This window comes from Podarcis raffonei, chromosome 1, assembly GCF_027172205.1.
Source record: "Podarcis raffonei isolate rPodRaf1 chromosome 1, rPodRaf1.pri, whole genome shotgun sequence".
Classification (NCBI taxonomy): Eukaryota; Metazoa; Chordata; class Lepidosauria; order Squamata; family Lacertidae; genus Podarcis; species Podarcis raffonei.
The window spans coordinates 121,379,165-121,405,865 of NC_070602.1; the positions used below are offsets into that span (position 1 = coordinate 121,379,165).

The 26,701-nt window shown below is 46.3% G+C and overlaps 1 protein-coding gene across 2 annotated transcripts in view; it reads left to right on the top strand.

Annotated features, from left to right (window-relative positions):
* Positions 1–26,701, top strand: part of DNAH7 (dynein axonemal heavy chain 7) — a 163,843-nt gene that overhangs the window by 98,230 nt on the left and 38,912 nt on the right. For both annotated transcript variants that reach the window (XM_053360481.1, XM_053360487.1), the window contains exons 44-49: positions 1,041–1,221; positions 14,753–14,938; positions 19,194–19,357; positions 20,634–20,788; positions 22,585–22,775; positions 24,484–24,617. In XM_053360481.1, the coding sequence (XP_053216456.1) occupies positions 1,041–1,221; positions 14,753–14,938; positions 19,194–19,357; positions 20,634–20,788; positions 22,585–22,775; positions 24,484–24,617 (1,011 nt within the window). The remainder of the gene's footprint in view (positions 1–1,040; positions 1,222–14,752; positions 14,939–19,193; positions 19,358–20,633; positions 20,789–22,584; positions 22,776–24,483; positions 24,618–26,701) is intronic.

Here is a 26,701-nt window from a genome sequence, read left to right on the forward strand (position 1 = left end):
GTTCTTTATGTGTAAACACCTAGCAAGAGAGAGATAGGGCAGCCTTACTTGTGAGCATACAGCAACAATATACTTTTGACCTTACTAAACAACATTACTAATTGGCTGATTGACACCCAATGCCCTTTTAAAATGTGTTGGGGAGCAAGGGGTGGTGGTTTTTGGGTTGTTCATGTTTTCTATTTTTATTCTGTATTTTGTGTTTTTATATTGTAGTTTTTTATATTTTTTATATTTTATATTGTGGTTTTATATAGCTAGGGCTTGCTGATCGGAAGGTCGGCGGTTTGAATCCCCGCGACGGGGTGAGCTCCTGTTGCTCAGTCCCAGCTCCTGCCCACCTAGCAGTTCGGAAGCACATCAAAGTGCAAGTAGATAAATAGGTACCACTCCAGCGGGAAGGTAAACGGTGTTTCCGTGTGCTGCTCTGGTTCGCCAGAAGTGGCTTAGTCATGCTGGCCACATGACCCGGAAGCTGTCTGCGGACAAACGCTGGCTCCCTCGGCCAGTAAAGGAAGATGAGCGCCGCAACCCCAGAGTTGTCCGTGACTGGACTTAACGGTCAGGGACCCCTTTACCTTTTATTGTGGTTTTATGTTGTGAACCTCCCTGAGACCTGTAGGACAGTACACAAATTTAATTAATAATAATATAGCTGCTGGACAGTGGAACAGACAGTCTCAGAATTTAGTTGGGATGCTCAAGGATTTTGTTCAATCAGCATCTTTTAGTAAGCCAACCTGATACATGTTTTTCAGGCTAATACGTAGATTACAACACAGTTACTTTTCTGTTTTTGCACTTCTCCATATTTTGTGATTTAAAATGCATTAAATAGTATTTTAAAGTTTGAGTGCATACAAAAACAAGTGTTTTAGGGAGAAGGAAGTACAAAAACTAATACCTCAAAAATTGCCACGCGTGTGGCTCTGTGTGTGGCGGGGGGGGGGAGTCTTGATGCCAAAATGGGGCATAAATTGTGTTTTGTTTGCATGTGGATGCCTAAAAACGGTCTCTGTGACATGTTACCATTCCGTCAGAGTGGCCAAAGTTGTTGCCCCTAAGAAGATAAAGCTGAGTGCAGCCGAAGGGGAGCTGAAGATTGCTATGGATGGTTTGAGAAAGAAACAAGCAGCCCTGAAGGAAGTTCAGGACAAGCTTGCGAAACTTCAAAAGACACTGGAACAAAAGAAGCAGGAGAAAGCAGACCTAGAGAACCAGGTAAGTAACATGGAGTCGGCTCGTAGGTTCGTGTTATTTATTTAGGGTGTCTCTGTCCTGACCTTCAGCAGGGCTGTCAGGCATCTGGCAATCAGATGCGCCATTTAAAAATTCAGAGAATTTGATCCTGAGAAGCTCTGGCGGAGGACGGTTTTCCTTTTGCCATCTTCGGGAGCCAGTGTGGTGTAGTGGTTAAGAGTGGTGGACTCATAATCTGGTGAACCGGGTTCGATTCCCGGCTCCTCCACATGCAGCTGCCGGGTGACCTTGGGCTAGTCACACTTCTCTGAAGTCTCTCAGCCCCACTCACCTAACAGAGTGTTTGTTTGTTTGTTTTTTAAATATATTTATTAAGATTTTCGAATTTAATACAATACAAAAAAACAAAAATTCAAAAAGAAAAACAAGAAAAACAAAAAGCAGAAAAAATTAAAAACACATAAAGTTCACAAAATCTATTTTTCAATAACATATTTCCCTGACCTCCTCATACCCCCCTTTCTTGTATTCCAATTCAAATTGTTAATTCAGCAAATCCTTATCCATATTTTTTAACCTATTTCTATGCTTAATTTAACATATTATTATTTTACTTTTTCTCTTTCATTCATTTCCTCAATTTATTTTTGCTAACCTTATTTTCCTTTAATTTAGTCCGTTTTAAAACAAACCAATTTTACCTTATCCAAACTTCAACATCAACACTTGTACCTCAATACACATTCTTAAGACATTCTTTCTAAAGTCGACCCAGATTCCCTTCCACGAATTTCCCAAATTTCATACACATTACCAAAACAAAATGAAAGCAAAAACATATTATCATTATGTACCCTTTGGATTCCCAAGCCCCACACCCCCCTTTCCCGGTTTCAGTCCCCCACAAATATCCACCAATCTTAATCTAGTATTAGCCTGGAGACTTTGATCCTGAGAAGCTCAGGCGGAGGACGGTTTTCCTTTTGCCATCTTCGGGAGCCAGTGTGGTGTAGTGGTTAAGAGTGGTGGACTCATAATCTGGTGAATCGGGTTCGATTCCCGGCTCCTCCACCTGCAGCTGCTGGGTGACCTTGGGCCAGTCACACTTCTCTGAAGTCTCTCAGCCCCACTCACCTAACAGAGTGTTTGTTGTGGGGGTGGAAGGGAAAGGAGAATGTTAGCCGCTTTGAGACTCCTTCGAGTAGTGATAAAGCGGGATATCAAATCCAAACTCTTCTTCTTCAAACTCTTCTTCCTGGCAGCCTCCAGAGTCAGTTGCATCAAGAGACACTTTATGCAGGCATCCCCAAACTCGGCCCTCCAGCTGTTTTGGGACTACAACTCCCATCATCCCTAGCTAACAGGACCAGTGGTCATGGATGATGGGAATTGTAGTCCCAAAACAGCTGGAGGCCCGAGTTTGGGGATGCCCGGTTTATGGAAGACTCTGTGCTGGGATTATTTATTTATTTATTTATTTATTTACCCAACTTATACACCACCCTATACCCGGAGGTTTCAGGGCGGTTCACAGCAAGACCACAATATATAAAATCAAACCAAAATCAGTAACCCAATACCTCACCCTGCCCCCAAAAGCCACATTCTAAAAGGGTGCTGGATGTCAATAAGATCAACTGGTTAAAAAGGAACATTTTTGCCTGGCGCCTAAAGTTGTATAATGAAGGTGCCAGGCAAACTTCCCTGGGGAGAGCATTCCACAGATGGGGAGCCACTGCAGAGAAGGCCCCGTTCTCATATTGCTGTTGGGATACTGCCAGGGAGATAAAATCCATCTGAGCCCCAAGCTCGGTGCCGGACGATCCATCGACCTCCCTTAGTCACGCAGTATCTAGCAATTGTAGCGACACGAAGCCTCAAGAAAAAATAGCCACATTCTTGGACTTGTGCACACTCTATCAGCAGAATTCACACAACAGAAGTTGCACAGCATGAGAGCAGAACATGCATATTTACAGTTTATTAGGCGTTGGTCAGAACAAAGAAAAGCATGACCGTCTGCTCCGACTGCTCAGGCAAAACAGCCAAAAACGAAACGAACTTACAACATAAACATCCTGTGAGACAGGAACTTACGCAGGCTGTTATACAAACATCCTGCTCCCTTTTAAGGTGGAACGGAAATATCCTAACATCCTCCCCCTTTCCGTGTAACCTGTAGTACCTGTGGTTCAACCCAATTGCAACCTTTGTGCGTAAACCTTCAGTTGTTCTCTGTTAACAACCTTAGACAACAGATCAGCAGGAATTTCATTTCCTGGCATGTAGGACACCTGAATGAGTCCTTTCTGAATACACTCTCTTGCACGATGTAGCTTAATCTGCAAGTACTTGGTCCTTTGCTTACAACTCTCTGAGTTCAGCAAAGCCAAACAAGATCTATTGTCTTGATACACTTGTATAGGACATTTCACAGAAACCCCAATGTCCTTAAACAGTTGCATCAACCATTCACAATCCATGAGTGAAAATGACAGAGCATTGAGTTCTGCTTCACAGGAACTTAGGCTAACTGTTGTCTGCTTTTTGCACAACCAGTCAAACAGGCAGTGGTTGTACATGTAGCATACTCCAGAAGTGCTTGTACCATCCGTGGTGTCACTTCCAAAACTTGCATCTGCAAAGATTTCAAGACCTCCAGTCTTCTGACTGGTGAACCTCAGCCTGTAGTGCATGGTCCCTTTCAAATACCGGGCTATGCGCTTCAGAGCTTTCCAATCCTGAACAGTAGGATTGTTAGCATGTCTGCTAAGCAGGTTAGTGCTTACAGCAATGTCAGGTCTTGAACATCTAGCAATGAAATTCAACTTGCCTAGAATGCATCTGTACAGCGTTGTGTCAGAAAATGCTTCAGCAGTACTGTCTACCTGGTAACCTGTCACCATCGGTGTGTCTGCTGGGTTTGCATCAACCAAATTCAACCTGGTTAATACATCAGCAATTTTCTGTGTTTGGTGTACCAGAAAATTACCTGCTTGGTCCCTCTCCACCTGCAGAGAAAGATAGTTGGATACCTCACCAAGATCCTTCATGTCAAAGTGCTCCTTCAGCTGAGCTAGGGTGCTTTGGTAAAAAGCCTGATTCTTCCAAAACATCAGAAGATCATCAACAAAACATAAACAATACAGTTTGTTTTGCCCCTCCTCCTTGACAAACACACATGGATCAGCTTTGCCCTGGTGAAAACCTAGAGAAAGCAACGTTTCAGTGAGTTTTGTGTTCCAACACCTGGCACTCTGCTTGAGACCATATAAGGATTTCCGCAGTTTACAGACCATTCCCTTCTGTATCTGCATCCCGTCAGGTGGAAGCATGTACAGCTCCTCCCCCAAAATCCCGTACAAAAAAAACTGTATTTATGTCATGATGGGAAACATGCAGTTTCTCCTCCGCAGCGATCTTGAGCATCAGCCGAATGCTCTCATATTTGACTGTGGGTGAGTAGGTCTCGTGGTAATCCTGCCCTGCTACCTGTGAAAAACCTCTGGCAACCAATCTGGCTTTGTGTCTGACAACCTTGCCATTCTGGTCTGTCTTGGCCTTGAAGACCCATTTGCTGCCAACCAGTCTCATCCCTGGGACTACCGGTACCAGTTCCCAAGTCTGGTTCCTGTTTAAGGAATCAACTTCAGCCTTCATGGCATTAAGCCAAGGCTCAGCATCTTTAGAGGTTAACTCCTGGACCTCTTTGAAGCTTGAAGGTTCCCACACCTTCTCTGAGCTACTAAGAACGGCAGTTGCCATCTTAGCAAACTCATCAGCAAATCTCTTTGGAGGTTTGCCTTTGGTCGCCCTTTCAGACCTGCGAACCAGACGCAAGTCTTCTGGACTCATCTCCTCTTTCTTAGGAGAAAAGTGACCAATGGTGAACAGTGGTTCTTCCAGTTCATTGTCAGACTCATCAGATGGTCTGACTGAGGCCTTTGCGCTCTTGTAGTCTGCTGTGTCATCACTGTCACTGACAGCAGCAGCAGCGCCGCCCACTGAACTGGAATCCGAACTCTGATCATCATCATCATCATCCTCATCCTCAGTTTCCTCAGCTTTCTCAGCATGATCTGGTTTCTTCACATCACCTTCATCCTCCTCTGGGTAACTCGGGAAAATTCCCACATTTTCCCCCCACTTAGGATTGTACTCAACACTCCTTGTGAACTTTATGGATTTAGAGTTAGTCATCCATACTCTGTATGCACCTTTTTCGTACCCCATGAACAAACCATGTGCCCCACGCTTCCCAAGCTTGTTGCTTTGTGGGGTGTGTACCCACATGTCAGAACCAAAGATTCTCAAGTGCTTGGTGTTAGGTTTCTTACCAAACATTTTCTCATAGGGAGTGCAGCCAATAGGTGATGACAGTCTGCGATTAAAAGTGTAAACCAAATTCGAGAGAGCCTCCCCCCAAAACTTCTCAGGGAGGTTGGCATCATGCAACAAGGTTTTTATCCCTTGCAGCAACGTTTGATTTGCTCTCTCCGCAAGCCCATTCATCCATGGCGATCTAGGCGTTGACAAGTCATGCTGGATTCCCTTCTCAGTCAGGAAAGCTTCAAACTGCTGAGAAGTGAATTCCCCGCCTCGATCAGTAAACAGACAACCAATACGTTTACCGTGAGCATTCTCCAACCAAGCACAGAATGCCTTGAACTTAGGAAATGCTTGCGATTTCTGCTCGAGCATAAACACATGAATGTACCTGGAAAAAGAATCAATTAGAACCATGAAGTACCTTGCTCCTCCCAAAGAGGGCGCTAGAGGACCTACCAGGTCTGCATGAACTAGCTGGTAGGGTTTGGAAGCCTGCCTGCTAGACTCCTTGCCTTTTGGAGCAACCTTCACCTTGTTCTCTGCACAAGATACACATTTCATGTGATATTTACAAGGTTTGATGTCCAAACCTTCAACCAACTCAGGCATCTTGGCTAGCGCTTGCCAAGAGAGGTGACAAAATCTGCGATGTGCATCGTGAATGCATCCTGCATGAAGAACCTTGTTAGTTTGTGCAACACAACAAGTATCAGCATTAGACACAGCAACATCATCATAAGTTAGACTGAACAAACCATCCACCAACTTTGCATGCCACATGTCCTCTTTGCCTTTTCTGATGACACAGACAGTCCTCTTGAAGGAAATTTCAAAACCACGCCCAGTCAGCTGTGGTACACTAATCAAATTGTCCGCAGCTCCTGGAACAAAAAGTACATTGCTAATGGTCGTATTCAGACTTGCAAGTTTCACAGTTCCAACTCCTGTGGCTTGCAAAGTCCTTCCATCAGCCAGCTGGACCTCTCCATCTTGAGGTGTGAAGGAGATAAACAGATGGCGGTCTTTGCTGAGATGGCGCGTGCAACCTGAGTCAATTACAAACCTGGCCTTGGCCTTGTTTCCCACCGGCGTGGGCTTTTGCAGCTTGCCTTTAGCCTTTGGTGAAGCTGTGCCAGCAAACATAGCCTTGTTTTCCACTGGCGTGGGCTTTTGCAACTTGCCCCCCTGGTCCTGGCCATCAGACCTGCCTTTAGCATTTGGTGGAGCTGTGCCAGCAAACATAGCCTCGTTTTCCACTGGCGTGGGCTTTCGCAACTTGCCCCCCCGCTCCTGGCCACCTGCAAGCATCTTGCTCTGTTTACATCTGGTCTTCCGGCCTCTGCAAAGGCTCTGACCTTGGTTCCCATGGGAAACAGAGCTCTCAGCTGCCGACTCCTTGGCTCCCCCTGGAGGCTGGAATGCTGCCTGGGATGACATCACAGTCAGCTCCCCCTGCAGCTTGCAACCGGTGCCCTCGGCATCTCTGCATTCACTCGCATTCTGGGAAACAGCCAGGACCTCCGATGCATTCAAACACTGGGCTGGGATTACTGGCAGATGGGCTATCTTCAAAGCATTCCACATCTGACGTGCAGTCGTGTTGCCAGCTAGCGTAGCAATTTCCTCCAGAGAGACGGACAAGACTATTACGTCTATGGCTCTCGAATTCTGAGCCTCCCATCTCCCTGTCAGAGGAACTGGAGGGGCTTCTGAGACAGTATGCCAGACTCCAAACTGACGCAGCAAACCCTCACACCATCTTGCCCAGGTCTCATAATTGTCCCGTTTTAATTTGGGACACTCAGCAGCTTCAGAGGCTTGGAAAAACTCCATTCCAGCTCTTAACGCCAGCCGTGAGTCTTCTTCACTTCAGAGACTCCTTATCTTGGCACCCATAAATCACGAAGCCTGCTTGGCTCGGTTCCCAGGCCAATTAGGCCAGCCGGACATCAAAGAGGCTGCCGCGGCAACAGAAAAGCCTCTGCTTTCGCTTTTCCCACACATACCTCAGCAGTCTGTCGCAGTCTTACTCTCCTGCAAGTGCCGTGAATCTGGGCCCATAACCTGTTGTTGGGATACTGCCAGGGAGATAAAATCCATCTGAGCCCCAAGCTCGGTGCCGGACGATCCATCGACCTCCCTTAGTCACGCAGTATCTAGCAATTGTAGCGACACGAAGCCTCAAGAAAAAATAGCCACATTCTTGGACTTGTGCACACTCTATCAGCAGAATTCACACAACAGAAGTTGCACAGCATGAGAGCAGAACATGCATATTTACAGTTTATTAGGCGTTGGTCAGAACAAAGAAAAGCATGACCGTCTGCTCCGACTGCTCAGGCAAAACAGCCAAAAACGAAACGAACTTACAACATAAACATCCTGTGAGACAGGAACTTACGCAGGCTGTTATACAAACATCCTGCTCCCTTTTAAGGTGGAACGGAAATATCCTAACATCTGCCACCCTCCGGACCTCTTGAGGTGGAGGCACACGAAGGAGGGCCTCAGAAGGTGATCTCAGGGTCCGGATAGGTTCATATGGAAAAAGACGGTCCTTGAGGTATTGTGCTCCTGTGCCATTTAAGGCTATATAGGTCAAAACCAGCACTTTGAATTGGGCCCGGAAACTAATTGGTAGCCAGTGCAGTCAGACCAGGATCGGTGTAAAATGCTCAAACTGCCTTGTTCTGGTAAGCGACCTAGCCACTGAATTCTGTACTACCTGAAGTTTCTGAACCGCCTTATGCCGTGCCTGTTGGCCGGTGAGTATTGCCTTTTAGTTAATGCTACGCTGTGGTCTAAACCACAGAGCCTAGGGCTTGCTGATCAGAAGGTCGGCGGTTCGAATCCACGCAATGGGGTGAGCTTCCTTTGCTCAGTCCCTGCTCCTGCCAACCTAGCAGTTCGAAACCACATCAAAGTGCAAGTAGATAAATAGGTACCACTCTGGCGGGAAGGTAAACGGCGTTTCCGTGCGCTGCTCTGGTTCGCCAGAAGCGGCTTAGTCATGCTGGCCACATGACCCGGAAGCTGTACGCCAACTCACTCGGCCAGTAAAGCGAGATGAGCGCCGCAATCCCAGAGTTGTCCGCAACTGGACCTAATGATCAGGGGTCCCTTTACCTTTACCTTTACCTTTAAAGAGAAGACAAATTTAGGCCACGGGCTTTAATGAGCTCCCTAGATCTCTGGATTTGCTGCCATGCTAGGTAACAGTGATGTCAGTTCCAAGCCGTATGTGAACTTGGTCTTTTGTCAGAGAGGGTCTGTGTGCAATGGATAGCTCCTATTCTACACAGGTCTATCTGATCCCCCGGAATACCCGAGGAGAAGGGATCCATAGAGCCTGCCAGCATTAGACAGGCTTCCCAAAAGGGGTCCTTGGTAAGGTGTTTTGCTCCCTTTCTGATCCTCCTCCATTTGCCCCCTTTCTTCTCCCTCTCTCTCTCTCTCTCCTCCAATTTCTGGTTCCTTTTCTCCCTTACCAGCATTCTCCTCCTCTCCCACAGTCACACTGGCTTCCCCCTTTCCGCACTTCGCTCTTCTGTTCCTGCCTCTTTCCTCTTGCTGTTGGTCTTCGTTCTCCATCCCTTTCCATCCTCCCTCCTGTAGTGCTGGCTGACAGTCTGACAGTCAACCCTCCCAGGGAACTCTAGCTCTGTGAGATGAATAGAGGTTTCCTGACAACTCTCATCACCCTGAACAAACTACAGCTGCTAGGATTTTTTAGGCGAAGCCATGATTGTTGTGTCGTAATTCAAGCCAAAAGTCAGAGCCTCCAGCTTAGCTCTTAGTCCAGAGGAATTTGGCCACCCTCCAGGTGCCTGGCTTGAATCCTTTTGACCTCCTGTCTGCGACTCCCGGCAAGATCAAAGGAGGTCTCCAATCGGCGATTCTCCTCAACGTGAAGGAGAACACACCACTCCTCCCCCACCCATCTCCGGGAGGGGGAAAGAGACAGACAGAAATATATTTACATGTCTTTATTCCTGTCGTTCACCAGTACAGAGAAAACATGTCTGCACATTCTGCTTCCCAACGCAGAGAGAGAAAAAAAACTCCACCCATGTACTTCCAGTACAGGGTCATGTGCTGCTCTGAGGTAACATCCGGCTCTCAGAGCACTTTACTCACTGCTCCTGGTTCCCACGGTACAATCCAATAACACCCACATCCTGTTTACCATTCCAGCCACCTGGTGCTTGCTTCTGCATTGCTCTTTTCGTAACATCCTCCCCCAAAAGAATCAATGCGTGTTGCAGCAAGCAAAGCATGATCCAGAGAAGAAAACAAACAGTTGTTATACACATAACACTCCCCTGTTGTTTCAGTTCCACCCTTGGAACTCCCCGCCACTGGTTTCCCCAGTGTACCTCTCTGGTTGTCTGGTTTCCAAGGAATGAGTGCATCTGCATTACCTTGGCTAGCAACTCTCTGTTGTGTCTTTGTCTCTGACTTAGACACAGCTCCAACCTGTCCTCGGTTGTTTACAACAGCAACACATGCAACAGCTAAGTTAGCAAACTCTTTTGAGTACCTCTTGGGTGGTTGACCCTTTGTAACTCTCTCAGACCTCCGTATGAGGTGCTGATCCTCTCTGCTCACTGGTCCAGTCTCAGGACTCTTTGGAGAACTAGTTCCAATGGTAAACAGCGGTTCATCCTTCAGTTGTGAAGGCCTATCCATTGTGTGAGACTTCCTCTCAATGACTGTGACAACTGAGCTCTCCGAGCTATCAGTGTCATCACTTTCTGTACAGCTGAAATCAGTGAAATCATCATCATCTGAATCGTCCTCAGTGGGAAATGTGTGTACTATCACTCTCTCCTGTTCAGGAGCACTCTCTAGAAATTTTGTGAGAATCACCTGACCAGATTCAGACAAAATTACTCTGCAGAGACCCTTTTCATACCCCACAAAAATGCCTCTGGCATTCTTTACTCCACCTGGAGCTTCTGTCCTCACATGAGACCCAAACACCTTGAAATGGGCAACAGAAGGTTTTCTGTGGAACAGTTTCTCAAAAGGAGAACTTCCCAACTCTTTTGAAACCTTTCTCATTTTCGTATAACAGAACGACATTAGAGACTCGGCCCAGTACTCATGTGGCAGATGTGAACTTAGCAATTGCGCTTCCATTCCCTTTTGCAATTCTCTGTTCACCCGTACACAGACACCCCTGTTCCACGCTTCCGCTGAAACAGAAACCTTGTGTCTTATTCCCTTCTTCTGCAGGAACCTTTGGAAATCCTGTAAAAGAAAAATCTGCTTCTCATCTGTGAATAGACAATCAATGTTAGCATCATGCATACTATTAACTTTGTCACAAAACTCCTGAAACCTCTCCAAGGCTTCCTTTGGCTTTCTCAACACATAAACCCAGACATAGTTAGAGAAATGATCCACACACACAAGATAATATCTTGCATTGCCTCTAGATGGTTCTAGAGGACCAATCACATCAGCATACACCCGCTGAAATGCTCTGTTGACTCCGGTCTTCTTCTTGCTCACACCTGCAAGAGAAACTAGGTTAGACACAGATGAATTACATTCCATGTAATCACTTTGTGCAAAAGTCAACAAATAAAGTCCATCCTTCTCCCTGGCTGAAAGAAATAACTCTCCATCTTTGTAGATCTTGCAGCTCTCAGCATCGTAGGACAGTTTCAGTCCTCTCTTTGCAATCTGCGAAACACTCAGCAGATTGAACTTCAATTCAGGAACCAAGTAAACATTGTTTATTGTCAAGTCCAGACTCTTAAGATAGACAGTCCCCACGCCGGTCGCTTCCAGCTCCTGACCGTTGGCCTGTGTCACAGTGAAGCTTTGCTTCTTAAACGTTGAAAAGAGTTCTCTGTGTGGGGACATATGAACCGTGCATCCAGTGTCAATTACAAACGAGTTCCCAACGTCTGGCGTGGTTCCTTTCGCCATCAAAGCTTTTCCAGGTTTCACCGAAGTCTTGGTGTGACCTTTGCCTGACGCCTCAGGCTTTGCTGAGCGGCCCTTCGCTCCTTTAGGCTGATGTGGCTTCTTGCAGCTCCGCTGAAGATGCCCAGCCTGTCCGCAATTGTAACATCGGACAGCGTTCAAAGCTAGAGCTTTTTCTCCAGTAGCTTCATCTGCGGGGGAATTAGAACTCCGTTCCTCCCTCCCCCTGTCCTTTACTTCCAGTGCAGCAAGTCTGTCCTGTTCATTCAGAACTACGGCACACACCCTCTCCGCGGTCAAATCTTGAGCCGGGAGGGAACCAAGCTGACTGGCAACCGTTTTGTAAGTCCGATTTAAGCTGTTGATCATCATGAAGCAAAACACTTCCTCCTGCAGACGGAAATTGCGTTCCACCATCTGCTGGCGCAGATATTTCATCTCCGTCAGGTGCGCTTGAACATCTCCATCAGGCGCAAGCCTCAGATTGGTCAGCTTCTCAAAATACAGCAACGCTGAAGAACCAGCATCCCTCTGATGTGTTCTTCGTAGCATCTCCCAAATTTCCCGCGCATATTCCAAACCCTGAATATGCACCAATTGGTCATCTGACACACACAGAATTATAGCCGTCCTGGCTTTCAGATTCTGTGACTCCCAACCTCGGGTTGGTGCTGCTGGGATGGGGTTATCAATCACGTCAAAGACCCTCTGATTCTGCAGCAGGGCCTTCATCTTTATAGACCAAGATGAATAATTGTCATTAGTGAGGGGAGGGGGATAGGGCAAACCTCCCGCCTTCTTGGAATCCATGCTGAATCCAAGGGTTAGCTTTACAGTCAATCTCAAGCCAGCTTTCACTTTTCAAGCCAGTAAACTCCAAAAGTCTTTGTTTACTGCTTCACTGGCAGGCAAACCTTCGGGCTGTTTTTTTCAAAACCCTTGCACAGCTGCGCAGATACACTTTCGATTTCCCAGGCTCTTTTTAGGCCATTCAGTAACTGGCAGACGTTGCCTAGCAACCTGCTCAGGACGGAACTCCTTATCTCACCACAGGAATTCCTGGTATGCAAGCTTGCCTTCAGAGCTTGTTTTTCAAACACAGCTCTTGTGAACCAGAAATTAATCTTTCTGCGTTCATTTTCTCTCCCCCAAAATGCAGCATACCTTTTTTGGGGCTCCGTTGCCTTGAAACACACTCCTCTCGGTGTCCAGCTGTCTGTTCTGTTTAGCCTCTGGCTGCAGGCAGACGCATTTCTTTATCTCCTTAGGTGCAGAGGATGGCAACGATTCATCGACCTCTCACCTCTCATGCAGATTCTCATAGATCTGATAACCATCGATCTGCTACCAGTTGTCGTAATTCAAGCCAAAAGTCAGAGCCTCCAGCTTAGCTCTTAGTCCAGAGGAATTTGGCCACCCTCCAGGTGCCTGGCTTGAATCCTTTTGACCTCCTGTCTGCGACTCCCGGCAAGATCAAAGGAGGTCTCCAATCGGCGATTCTCCTCAACGTGAAGGAGAACACACCACTCCTCCCCCACCCATCTCCGGGAGGGGGAAAGAGACAGACAGAAATATATTTACATGTCTTTATTCCTGTCGTTCACCAGTACAGAGAAAACATGTCTGCACATTCTGCTTCCCAACGCAGAGAGAGAAAAAAAACTCCACCCATGTACTTCCAGTACAGGGTCATGTGCTGCTCTGAGGTAACATCCGGCTCTCAGAGCACTTTACTCACTGCTCCTGGTTCCCACGGTACAATCCAATAACACCCACATCCTGTTTACCATTCCAGCCACCTGGTGCTTGCTTCTGCATTGCTCCTTTTTCGTAACATGTTGCAGTAGTATCCTAGTGCTTTGAATTTATGGTCTGGATTAGATCGACCCTTGGTCTGATCTGTCTAGTAAGGCCCCTGTCACCCAGGAACACAATGCAAAGCAGAAAGACGCAGGTTTAGGGTGTGGAACACAGAATCAAATAATTGTTTGGTTGGAACCCCCAGCAATGCAGAGATATGCCTTTTGCTGGAACATGGAAGCATCTGAATAATAATAATAATAATAATAATAATAATAATAATAATAATTTATTTTTTATACCCCACCCATCCAGCTGGGTTTCACCGGCCACTCTGGGCAGCTTCCAACAGAATATTAAAAACACGATAAAGCATCAAACATTAAAAACTTCCCTGCCTTCTAAAAGCCAGATAGTTGTTTATTTCCTTGACATCTGATGGGAGGGCGTTCCACAGGGCAGGTGCCACTACCAAGAAGGCCCTCTGCCTGGTTCCCTGTAACCTCACTTCTTGCAGGGAGGGAACCGCCAGAAGGCCCTTGGAGCTGGACCTCAGTGTCCAGGCTGAACGATGGCTGTGGAGATTCTCCTTCTGGGTCAAGGCCATTTACAGCTTTCAAGTTCAGCACCAACACTTTGAATTGTGCTTGAAAATGGAATAAAGGTGAAGACAAAATGAACTCAAGGGAGTCTCTCTTGTAGCATGCAAGTACAACTTCTTTGTGTGTTGGACTTTAGTCTGGCAGAGGTACAGCTTCTGCCTGTATGCCTGAATTTTTCCTACCAAATCTGGGGAGTTTAAAAGAAGAAACAAGGGAGAAGGAGGAGTCCCTAGGTCCAGGTCTCTCCCAGATTCCTTTTCTTCCTCCCTTTCTCATTAGCCAAGAATGTTTGGTCTCTCCCAGATTCCTTTTCTTCCTCCCTTTCTCATTAGCCAAGAATGTTTGCAGCATAGATTCACAGCCAGCAGACAATGTTGGTTCCTGTGTGAATTTGCAGCCCTGTGCGGCGTTTCCAAAATCTCCAATATCGGCAGACATATTTGAGAAGCCGATAGAAAATTCAGTCTGCGTTTAGCTCATGGGCCGCATTCATATGAAAGTGACCTTCGTAAGTCAGCACAATGCTTTTGTGAGCTATGCATTGCTTTTTCAGATGCTACTGTTTTCTGTATCGCATATAAATCCATTATCAATTTCACATTTCAGGCGGAAGGCAATAATTTATTTGAAGGAAAGAAGAATGGAAATGCCATAGACCTTGCTGAATTCAGCCATGACAATCTGTCACACACGTTTTCTTCCCCGCTTTCCCCCCTTAAGGCATTGCAACTTCAAATCCAAAGGCCATTTATTTTATTGAGAAATAATAATATAGCCTGGCAAAATCGATGCGTCTGTGCTTGCTCTCAGAAGCATTAAAAGCGAAATCTGCGGTAACAATAGCTGCAAAGTATTTTGCCTAAAGTTTATGTTTTGATTTTAAGGTTGACCTGTGCAGCAAAAAGCTGGACCGAGCAGAAAAACTGCTTGGTGGCCTTGGAGGTGAGAAAACCCGCTGGAGCCAGACAGCTTTGGAACTTGGAAAGCAGTATATCAATTTGACAGGCGATATCCTCATCTCATCAGGCATTGTGGCTTATCTGGGAGCCTTCACATCCAGCTACCGACAGGTAAGGAATGAAGGAATAAATGACATTTTTTGTGTGATTGAAATGTTTCTATACCAAATAAGCAGCTGGTTTTCCCCAGCTGGCCAGACGTTTAACTGAGTCTGGAACAGAAGTGAAGAGATTAAAATAAAAGTTGGTGTTTGCTGTAATAATAATAATAATAATAATAATAATAATAATAATTTTTATTTATACCCCGCCCTCCCCAGCCAAGGCTGGGCTCAGGGCGGCTAACAAGCAATAATAAAAACAAGTTGAATGAATACAACTTAAAAACAAGATTAAAATACAACATTAAAATATTGAAACATTAAAATATTAAAATGCAGCCTCATCACAGGAGGAGAAAGGGAAAAGGAAAAAGAAAGAGGGGGAGGGAATCAAATTGGCTCCAAGCCAAAGGCCAGGCAGAACAAGTCTGTCTTACAGGCCCTGCGGAAAGAAATCAGATCCTGCAGGGCCCTGGCCTCATGAGGCGTTCCACCAGGCTGGAGCCAGTGTTGAAAAGGCCCTGGCTCTGGTTGAAGCTAATCTAACTTCCTTAGATAAGAGAAGGAACACAGGGGAACACAACTCTGGGACTTTTTCCAGAGCAGGATCACAGCTTTCGCAAGTGAATGAGACACTAATAAGACTTTCAGGTTTGGTTCCGACAGGTTAGAATAGTCAGAGAATGGGGGAACTAATTGAGCAGAGGCTAGATACTTCTGTCCTTTTCTTTGGTGGGGCTCCGACTTCATGCTAGCAGTTTAAATGGCCACGCTTCCTTGCGAGATCATTTTCACTTCTAGTTGAAAGTTAAGGTTTTCTTCCTTATATCCCAAGGGATGAAGGTAGGGAGAGCAAGGATTACCCACCTCCGTCATTGGTGCTGTGCAATGCCAGGTCCATAGGCAACAAAACCGCCACCATGTGTGACTTTTTTGTCTCGCAGGGGATTGACCTGGCTTGCATGACGGGGACCTGGGTACGGGAAGGCGAAGTAGTCTCCCTACATGAGATACCCCAGGTTTCTCCGTCCTCCATCAATCGCGGACTGTGGGTCGGGGGGGAGGAGTAGCGTTGTTAATCCGGGAGGATTGCTCTTTCAGAGCTCTGCCGTCACCGGCGATCTCCGGCATTGAATGTGTTGGTCTCGTGTGGGGCACCAAGGAGAGCTTGGCTGTCTGGCTGGTGTACTGACCACCCAGCACACCGGCAGCCACCCTGTCAGACCAGCTGGAGGTGGTGGTGGGCTGGGCCTTGGAGTTCCCAAACCTACTGGTTTTGGGAGACTTCAACGTCCATGCCGATGCCGCTCCCTCCTCACAGGCTCTGGACCTAGTGACTTCCATGGCAACATTAGGGCTCTCCCAGTTTGTTTTGGGCCCCACTCATCAAGCAGGCCACACGCTGGATCTGATCTTTGGGGCTGGCATAGATGTGATCATGCTCCCCCCTGTGGAAGTGCCATGGTCTGATCACTACGCTCTGAAAGCCAAGATTGACTTCCCGCTCCTCCCCTGCTCGGGTGGCAAACCTATTTGGGCTCGTCCGTGAAAACAGATGGATCCTGATAGATTCCGACAAGCCTTGCGGGACCCTGCTCCTCCTGGCGACTCATTAGATGACCTTGTTGAGGACTGGAATAACTGGCTCTTGGCAGCCATTGATGAGATCACGCCTAAGTGCCCTCTGCGACCCGGTCGAAACCGGGCCCCTTGGTTTACTGAGGAGCTCCGGAAAATGAAGCGGGATCTCAGACGGCTAGAGCGAGTATGGCGACGGACTCGTGACGGAGCCTCAAGAACATCTTATAGGACGCTTATGAAAGCCTATGAGATGGCTATGAAAGCTGCTAAGAAATCTTACTTTGCAGCTTCCATTGCATCTGCTAGCTCTCACCCGGCACAACTTTTTAGATTAATTAGGTCAATAACATTCTTAGGGGGACAACCAAATTTAAGCACAAATTCGACCCACAGCTGTGAGGCATTCACAAGCTTTTTTGCGGAGAAAGTCCTGTTGCTCCACCGTGAACTCCCTGCCAATTTAGATACAGTGACTGAACTGGAGGCCCCTCGACTGACTTCAGGTCCAGTGTTGGACCATTTCGATCGGATACTCCCTGCTGATGTGGATAGATTCCTCCAAGTTGGTAGGCCCACCACCTGCCTCCTTGATCCGTGCCCATCTTGGCTGATTAGGGAGTGTCCAGATGTTGTGCGGACCCCCCTGGTTGAAATTATCAATTTGTCCCTTGACACGGAGACATTCCCAGGGGAACTGAAGGAAGCAGTAGTGTGTCCACTCTTAAAGAAAACTTCATTAGATCCCATAGACCTATCCAATTACCACCCAGTTTCAAATCTTCCATATCTGGGTAAGGTAATTGAGAGAGCGGTTAGTGAACAGCTTGGTAGGTTTCTGGAGGAAACATCGGCTTTAGATCCATTTCAGTCCGGTTTCCGTCCTGGTTTTGGGACCGAGACGGCTCTGGTTGCCCTAACAGATGATCTCCGTAGACAGCTGGATTGAGGCGGGTCAGGACTGCTGATCCTTTTAGATTTGTCAGCAGCCTTTGACATGGTCGATCATGATCTTCTGGACCACCGCCTCGCAGACGTGGGGATACAGGGCATAGCCCGTAACTGGCTGTGCTCTTTTATCTCTGGTCGGGGACAGAGGGTGGCACTAGGGAGGGAAATGTCGTTGTGCCATTCCTTGGTGTGTGGAGTGCCGCAGGGCACAATTCTCTCCCCAATGCTTTTTAACATCTTTATGCGCCCCCTTGCCCAGATTATCCGGAGCTTTGGGCTGGGCTGTCACCAATATGCTGATGACCCTCAGCTCTATCTGCTGATGGATGGCCACACCGACTCGGCTCTGAACACACTAACCAGATGCTTGGAAGCTGTGGCTGGATGGTTTCGTGGGAGCTGATTGAAACTAAATCCTTCGAAGACAGAGGTCCTATGGCTGGGTCGGGATGGCATGGGGATGAGGGACCAACTCCCTTCTCTTGCAAGGGCCCAATTAGTGCCATTGCCTTCCGTTAAGAGTTTGGGTGTAATCCTTGACGCCTCCCTTTCCATGGAGGTGCAAGTTACTGCAACAGCCAAGGCGACATTTTTCCACCTTCGCCTCATCAAGCAGTTGGTCCCTTACCTTTCCCGCCCCGACCTGGCCACAGTGATCCATGCGACGTTCATCTCCAGGCTTGACTGAGCATAATTCGCTCTACGTGGGGCTGCCCTTGAAGCTGACCCAGAAACTCCAGAGGGTGCAGAATGCTGCAGCGAGGCTCCTCACGGGGTCTCTGCCATGGGAGCATATTCACCCAGTGCTTTTCAAACTGCACTGGCTCCCGGTAGAGTACAGGGTCAGATTTAAGGTGCTGGTTTTGACCTTTAAAGCCCTTCATGGCCTAGGACCCTCGTACCTACGGGACCGCCTCTCCCGGTATGCCCCACGGAGAGCCTCAAGGTCCATAAACAGCAACACCCTAGTGGTCCCGGGCCCTAAGAAAGTTAGATTAGTTTCAACCAGAGCCAGGGCCTTTTCAACACTGGCTCTGGCCTGGTGGAACGCTCTGCCTCATGAGACCAGGGCCCTGCAGGATCTGATTTCTTTCCGCAGGGCCTGTAAGACAGAGTTGTTCCGCCTGGCCTTTGGCTTGGAGCCAATTTGATTCCCTCCCTCCCTCTCTTTCTTTTTTCCTTTCCTTCTCCTCCTACGATGAGGATACATTTTAATATTTTAATGTTTCAATATTTTTTAATGTTGCATTTTATTTTTATTTTTAAGTTGTAATCATTCAACTTGTTTTTATTATTGCTTGTAAGCCGCTCTGAGCCCGGCCTTGGCTGGGGAGGGCGGGGTATAAATAAAAAAATTATTATTATTATTATTATTATTATTATTATTATTATTATTATTAGCAGATATGTGCAGATTTAATGGATTGATTATTAATCAACTGGTTGCCTGAAACGCCCATGATTAATTGACTAAGATTTCCTTTAACTGGATGAGAGCTCTACTTTGAAGTAGCTCTTGGATTTCTGTATTGTCTCCGTAATAACTGGTGGCAAGCATACTGTTTAGAATTGTAAGGAGGAACACACAGACTTGCCCTTGCAGTCACCAAGGGCGAGAAGACTTTGGCAGTGAGCTCTAATGCTTTGGACTGCCATGAGACTGGCATTGCTTCTCATGCAGATCTAGCAGCGGCCAAAGGTGACTTTGGCTAACACTTGGCGCCCTTCCCTTGCAGAACCAAGCACAGGACTGGATATTGACATTGAAGGCAAGAGGCATCCCTTGCTCAGATGACTTTTCTCTAACGACAACTTTAGGAGACCCGGTTAAAATCCGAGCCTGGAACATTGCCGGGCTGCCTTCGGACACCTTTTCCATTGACAATGGCATTATTATCTCGTAAGTAGCAGATGTTTCAGACAGACATCATTAATCTCAATAGTTTTTTTAAAAAAGCTTTTTTAAAAAAATATAATCTCAGCCACTGCTGGAAGGAATACAGTAGTACCTTGGTTCTCAAACGCCTTGGTATTCAAACAACTTGGAACCCAAACACCGCAAACCCGGAAGTAAGTGTTCCAGTTTGCGAACCGTTTTCGGAAGCCGAACATGCTCCTTTTTGAGTGTTACGCTTCCGATTTGAGTGCCACACTTGTGTTTTGAATGTTACGCCGAGGTCTGTTTGTTTTTGCTATTTATTTTGCGTTTTTGTTTTCGTGGGTTTGTTTTGTTTTGTTTTTGTGACTGTGTGGAACCCAGTTCAGCTACTGATAGATTGTGTGACTGCAGTACATTGTTTATTGCTTTCATTTTAAATTGCTGTTTTAGGGGTTGTTTTTAAAAGTCTGGAACGGATCAATCCATTTTGCATTACTTTCTATGGGAAAGCCCACCTTGGTTTTGGAATGCTTTGGTTTTGGAACGGACTTCCAGAACGGATTAAGTTTGAGAACCAGGTTACCACTGTACTCTAAATCAGGGGTGCTGAGTGTTTTTTGGTTTGAGGGTCACATTGCCCCATGACCAGGCCTCAGAGGGCTGCATGCCCAAGTTTTGAGACAGGGACAGGAGCAAACTGTGAAAAGGAATTAAATCTGGTTCGTTCAGATTTAATTTGATTTGATTTAATTAATTCACTCAGAATTAATTTATGGGCTCTTCGTTTTGACAAGCGTATCATCCCTATTGAGAAAGTAGTAAGAATTCATTTGCACTAGAAAGGTACCCACCCACTCACCCCAGTGCCTGCCCTGTGGAACGCCTTCCCACCAGATGTCAAGGAAATAAGCAACTATCTGACTTTTAGAAGACATCTGAAGGCAGCCCTGTTTAGGGAAGTTTTTAATGACCGATTTTTTAATGTATTTTAAGTACATTGGAAGCTGGGAAACCCAGCCAGATGGACAGGGTGTGTGTGTGTGTGTGTGTGTGTGTGTATATACACACACACATATATATATTACTACTAACCCTTGCCCCATCAAATCTAGTTATGCTGCTGTTGGGCACACAAGCCTACCGACTTGGTAAGGGGGCAGGATCATTTCCCTAAGGCATCTCTGGTTGGTTCATTCGTTTTTACTTCCCAGTAAACATGCATAAGGGTTGCACTGCACAGAAGACAAGTGAAACCTCGTTCGCAAGGTTTTGTGCTCTCCCATGTCTTTCTCTCCAGAAACGCGAGAAGATGGCCTCTCATGATCGATCCTCAGGGCCAAGCCAACAAGTGGGTGAAGCACATGGAAAAGGCAAACAGCTTGCACGTCATCAAACTCAGCGACACGGAATTTGTGAGAACGCTAGAAAACTGCGTCCAGTTTGGCACACCTGGTAAGCGACCGGGCCCTGAAAAGCAGAAACTTGGAGAGTGCAGGATGATTAATTGTAAAAGCAGAGCTGCGGGTTGCTTTTATAGTTGACCAAATTCTGGTTGCAGTACCACCAGATCAGTGGAACTTTTATTGCACTTGAAAATTAATTTATAACCCTTGTTTTTTGTTTCGTTCGGGGCATGTGACAGTCCTCTTTATACTGCTTTGGTCTTGATCTCATTTGACAAGAAATATATGCTATCGAGCTACTGATCAAATTGATAGTCCCTGCCCTGGTATTCAAAATACAAACTTTGCCTAGTCTTGTCTAGTTCAGGACTGAGGAACCACTCTCTCTTTCTCTCTTTGTATATAATTTTTATTGAGTTTTCTGCTTTACAATTTGAAATACTCGTTTTACATCCTTAAGATATCAATGACTTCCCTTCTTCTCTTTCCATGGTTCATTTTACAGATCATAAATCCCTGCATATTTTACAAAAGATACCATTCAGTATTCCATTCTTGCATCCATCAAAACTTGTTTACACTGTTGAATTTATCTTAATGCTGCCAGCATTTTCAGCAGCAGACAATTATTTCCCATATATTCAATAAACGTTTTCCAATCTTCTTTAAACGTATGTTCTTCTTGTTCTCTTATTCTATAGAGAGTTGAGCATATTCTGTCAACTTAAGTTGCCATTCTTCTTTGGCTGGGACCTCACTCGTCTTCCATTTTTGGGCTAACCAAACATGGGCTGCAGTAGTAGCGTACAAAAATAACCTTTATGGAGGAACCGCTTTCTGCCCCAAGTGCCAGATTTGAATGCTGCCAGCCTTCCTGGAGGCCACATTCCAATGGCAGGTGGGGCAAAATAAATCCATAACCATGCAAAATCAAACAAAAGAACAAAGAAATTACCGTATTTTTCGCCCTATAGGACGCACTTTTTCCCCTCCAAAAATGAAGGGGAAATGTGTGTGCGTCCTATGGGGCAAATGCAGGCTTTTGCTGAAGCCTGGAGAGCGAGGGGGGTCGGTGCGCACCGACCCCTCTCGCTCTCCAGGCTTCAGGAAGCTATCCACTGCTAGCAGAGAGCTTGCCGGCACCCAGAAGCTTGGGGCGCGCTGAGCTCAGCACGCCCCAAGCTTCGGGCTTCGCGCAGCGCTCCGCTGGCCGTGGGAGAGCCATGCGACTCTCCCACGGCTAGCGGATAGCAGCCTTTTCTGGGGGCTGGGGTCGGGGAAGCTCGGGCTTCCCCTGCCCCAGCCCCGCACCTGGGGGGAAATAATTTTTTTTCTTTATTTCCCCCCCAAAAAACTAGGTGCGTCCTATGGGCCGGTGCGTCCTATGGGGCGAAAAATACGGTACAAACACGTTATGGGAGCAGCATGCCAGTAGCAAATAGGTCCACAGCTAACACACCGAACCACCAACCACAGGCATCCACATCCACATCTACATCCACATCCATCCATCCATTGCATTATTGCCTTCCTTCCTTCCTTCCTTCCTTCCTTCCTTCCTTCCTTCCTTCCTTCCTTCCTTCCTAGAATCATAAGATTTTAGCATTGGAATGGACCACAAGGGTCATTTAGCTCAACCCCTTGCAATGCAGGAATCTTTTGCCCAACATGGGGCTCTAACCTGCAACGCTGAGATTGCGAGTCTCATGCTCTACCCACTGAGCTATCCCAGGCTTCAGCCAGAACATTATTTCCCCTCCGCCTTTTGTTGCTGCTCCTAGCAAATTGTAAGCCAGGGAGTTAATGGTTTATTAACCAAATCTGTTTTTCTGGTTGTAACCGAAGTGCTGCTGGAAAACGTTGCTGAAGAACTGGACCCTATTCTTGAGCCACTTCTGCTGAAGCAGACCTTCAAGCAGGCCGGCAGCATCTGTATCCGTTTGGGTGATTCCACCATTGAATACGCTCCCGACTTTCGCTTTTATATTACAACCAAGCTGAGAAACCCCCACTACCTCCCGGAAACATCTGTCAAAGTGAGTGGTTTGCACAGGAACATGGAGCTGTTTGCTTTCGCTTTAATAATCAGATTGCTCATATCGTTTGCAATAATAGGATTGCAGTCATACCTCTTGTTACGTTTGCTTCAGCTTGTGCATTTTCAGGTTGCGTCCCGCGGTGACCTGGAAGTACCGGAAAGGGTTACTTCCGGGTTTCACCACCCGTGCATGCGCAGATGCGCAAAATGAAGTCACGTGCATGCGCAGAAGCGGCGAATCATGACCCACGCAGACGCGGGTTGCATTCTGCTCATGTTGCGAACGGGGCTCTGGAACGGATCCTGTTCACAACCAGAGGTACCACTGTAATCTTTTCCACAATGCTCTCCCTCGCGGTTGCATATGCTAGTATGATCAGCTGCTTTTACCTTTAATTTTTTATAGCATTATTATTATTATTATTCACTTTAGCCCATATATGAAAATGGCACACATCGTCTAATCCAGCCTTTCTCAACCTTGGGTCCCCAGATATTGTTGGCCTACAACTCTCATCATTAATAGTAGGGGCGCCACCTATAGGGAACCCTGCAGGCCCGAGCACCCACAAAATAATTGTTGTGGGTATTCAGAACCCACACTGCAGGGCCCCCGACGCAACTTCTGGTGCCTTGCGAGACCTCGGAACCTGACTTCCGGTGGCTCCCATAACCTGGGCACCCATATCCCGGGGCCCAAGTCAGTGCCCTGATTGCTAGCCACCATGGCCTGTGGTCAAGGATGATGGGAGTTGTAGTTCAAGAACATCTGTGGACTCAAGGTTGTGAGAGGCTGGTCTTGATCCTTGGAGCAAAAATAACAGTCTTTTTACTGCTTTCACTCAGTGAAAACTGGAAAATGCTCCCTGTAGAAGGTGTTTCACTGCTTATACACCATATATTTAAAGCACGCACCCCTGGAATAATATTGGAAACTGTAGTTTGCTAAGGGTGATTATAGTGCTGTGATGGGTCAACTCTGGCTTCCGGGATTCTTTTGGTGTGCATGCTTTAAATGTGTCTTAAATTTATGGTGTGCACGCAGCCTACATTTCAGGGGCTTTAGATTAGCATTGGCGTACGGTTTACCTATGAGCCAGTGTGGTGTAGTGGTTAAGAGCGGTGGACTCATAATCTGGTGAACCGTGTTTGATTCCCCGCTCCCCCACATGCAGCTGCTGGGTGACCTTGGGCTAGTCATACTTCTCTGAAGTCTCTCAGCCCCACTTACCTCACAGAGTGTTTGTTGTGGGGGAGGAAGGGAAAAGGAGCGGGATGCGGGTGGCGCTGTGGGATGCGAGTGGCGCTGTGGGTTAAACCACAGAGCCTAGGACTTGCCGATCAGAAGGTCGGTGGTTCGAATCCCCGCGACGGGGTGAGCTCCCGTTGCTTGGTCCCTGCTCCTGCCACCCTAGCAGTTCGAAAGCATGTCAAAGTGCAAGTAGATGAATAGGTGCTGCTGCGGCGGGAAGGTAAACGGCGTTTCTGTGCGCTGCTCTGCTTTGCCGGAAGCGGCTTAGTCATGCTGGCCACATGACCTGGAAGCTGTACGCCGGCTCCCTCGGCCAATAAAGCGAGATGAGCGTCGCAACCCCAGAGTCGGTCACGACTGGACCTAATGGTCAGGGGTCCCTTTACCTTTACCTTTTACGGTTTACCTAGCCCTGTTTCGATTTGGTTTTTAATTCTTTTTTTAAAAATCACAGGTAACATTATTAAACTTCATGATAACGCCAGAGGGGATGCAAGACCAGCTTCTTGGGATTGTTGTCGCAAGGGAGAGACCTGATCTCGAAGAAGAAAAGCAAGCCCTGATATTGCAAGGAGCTGAAAACAAAAGGTATCAAAATCTTACTAGCTGGAAAGCTTCTTTTAGCAGAAGGGATGAGGGGACAGAAGTGGCTAATGTTGAATATGAAGGCACCGAATCGTGGATGCTCTTAGTTAAAGCTGTTGCCAAAGTTATTTGCAGAATATGGCTTATGCAAAGGATGCTTTCTTGCAGAAAGACTGCAGACACGTGGCCTTTTTTTATGGCTGTGAAATGGGTGTGCCATCACCATCTTGTGATGAAATTGATGCTGCTTTAAAAAAGTGTTTTGTTTAGGCAAGTCTATGCAGACATGTAAATTGATTAGACCTTCTTTTTTTTTGCAGTGTTGATTTTATCTGTATTTTGATTTATTCTGTCTCCTTGGTTTTTTAAAGTCTGTTGATCTTAAGAATATTTTACATTTTATGTAAACTACTTGGTGGGTTTTAACAATCTAATTATTAAGCAATATTTTATATATATATATATATATATATATATATATATATATATATATATATATATAGTGTGTGTGTGTGTGTGTGTGTTTTTAAACCAGTGCTTTTTTCTGGGGGTATGCAGGGGTACGCATACCCCTAAACATTTTGTGAATCTTTGTACTTTTGTCCATTTACTGTATTTATTTTTTGTGATTTGAACTATAAAATGGTGGTTTTCTTGAGTCAAAATGAGAGCAACCCTAAAGGTGTTTTTTTTTAAAAAAAGCAGTGGTTGTTTAATAATAATAATAATAGTCAGACAGACAGACAGATAGATAGATAGTCTGACAGACAAACACACACACACACACACACACACACACACACACACAGAATTGTCTGTGAACAAAGAGAGTTTTGGAAAGTATCCCCCATTTTCCTCCCCTCAGAGCAAAATAAAGAAAAGGCCCCCTGGTAAAACCGAGGGGAGGGAACAGGATCCTTTTTCCTTTTATTTTTGGGAGAAAATAAGGGAAAATGTTGCCTGGAGCAAATGAAATTCCGGTTTGGATATTGGGACTCTTTTTAGCTTGTTCTTAATACAGTAGTTTTAAATGACAATTTATCTGATGATTTGGGGGGGGGGAGGGGGGGTTGTGGAATTATAGTCCAGAAGACATTCCTCCCGAAATAAGAAAATGCAATCCACACAGCATCCAAAGCCACTTCTTAAAAATTAATCTCTATAATTAAAGAATAAACCTACGATTAAGTACTTGTCTGCCCCTATCAGCAGACTAACGATGACTCGTGTTAGGTACTTGAAAGTGAATTGGGGGTGCTTTCATATAAAGCTTATTTTTTGTTGCTTTGTTGCTCTAGCTCCCAAGAGAGATGCCCCCCTCCCACCACAAAGTTTGCACTTCCTCCCAGTGACAGCTAACTTTTAATCCATCTGTCAGTAGTTTTGGGACGAACTATTTTAGTTGCCTTCCGTTCAAAAAATATAATAATGATTTAATTGGTTTCATTATGAAATGCAGCTGACTATAGCAATTTGTGGGCCAAACTAGACACTGGATGGGATTCAGCAAAGTTGTTGCACGTGTAGAATGAGGTCCACTCATGTAGCAAGACTTCTCCCACTTGGCTGCAAGCTCAGGAGAGTTGAGGAAACCCCCAAAACAAGTTTAGAGGAGGTGTGGATGGTGAGAGGGCGGGAAGCCTTGTCAGGAGCTTGTCCTACACTTGCGTAGGACCCTGGCAGAGACACATGCCCGACTGGCATGTTCTCTCCCTCCTGGTCTTTCGTTCAGGAGCTTCAAAAGCTTTCTTCTGCCCGAACATCACAGCGACTGATGCCAACAAACATCGGCACACTTAGGGATCCACAGAGTTTGCGCAGCTTGCGTAACAGACCTTAGCAACTCAGCATTTTGGCTAATCTACTTTATTTACATATAAACATACACGGAGCACTGCAACATGGCTCCCTCTCTCTCTAGCATCAGACAGCAAAGAGAAAAAAACAAAGGACAATAGTCCCACTTCATGGAACACAGTAACACAAACATCCTGTCTCCATCACTTCCCACTTTGTGGAGTCAAAACATATACCGTCATATGATAGACAACAATCCCATGACTGCAATCATGGAGCAGGAATTCTAA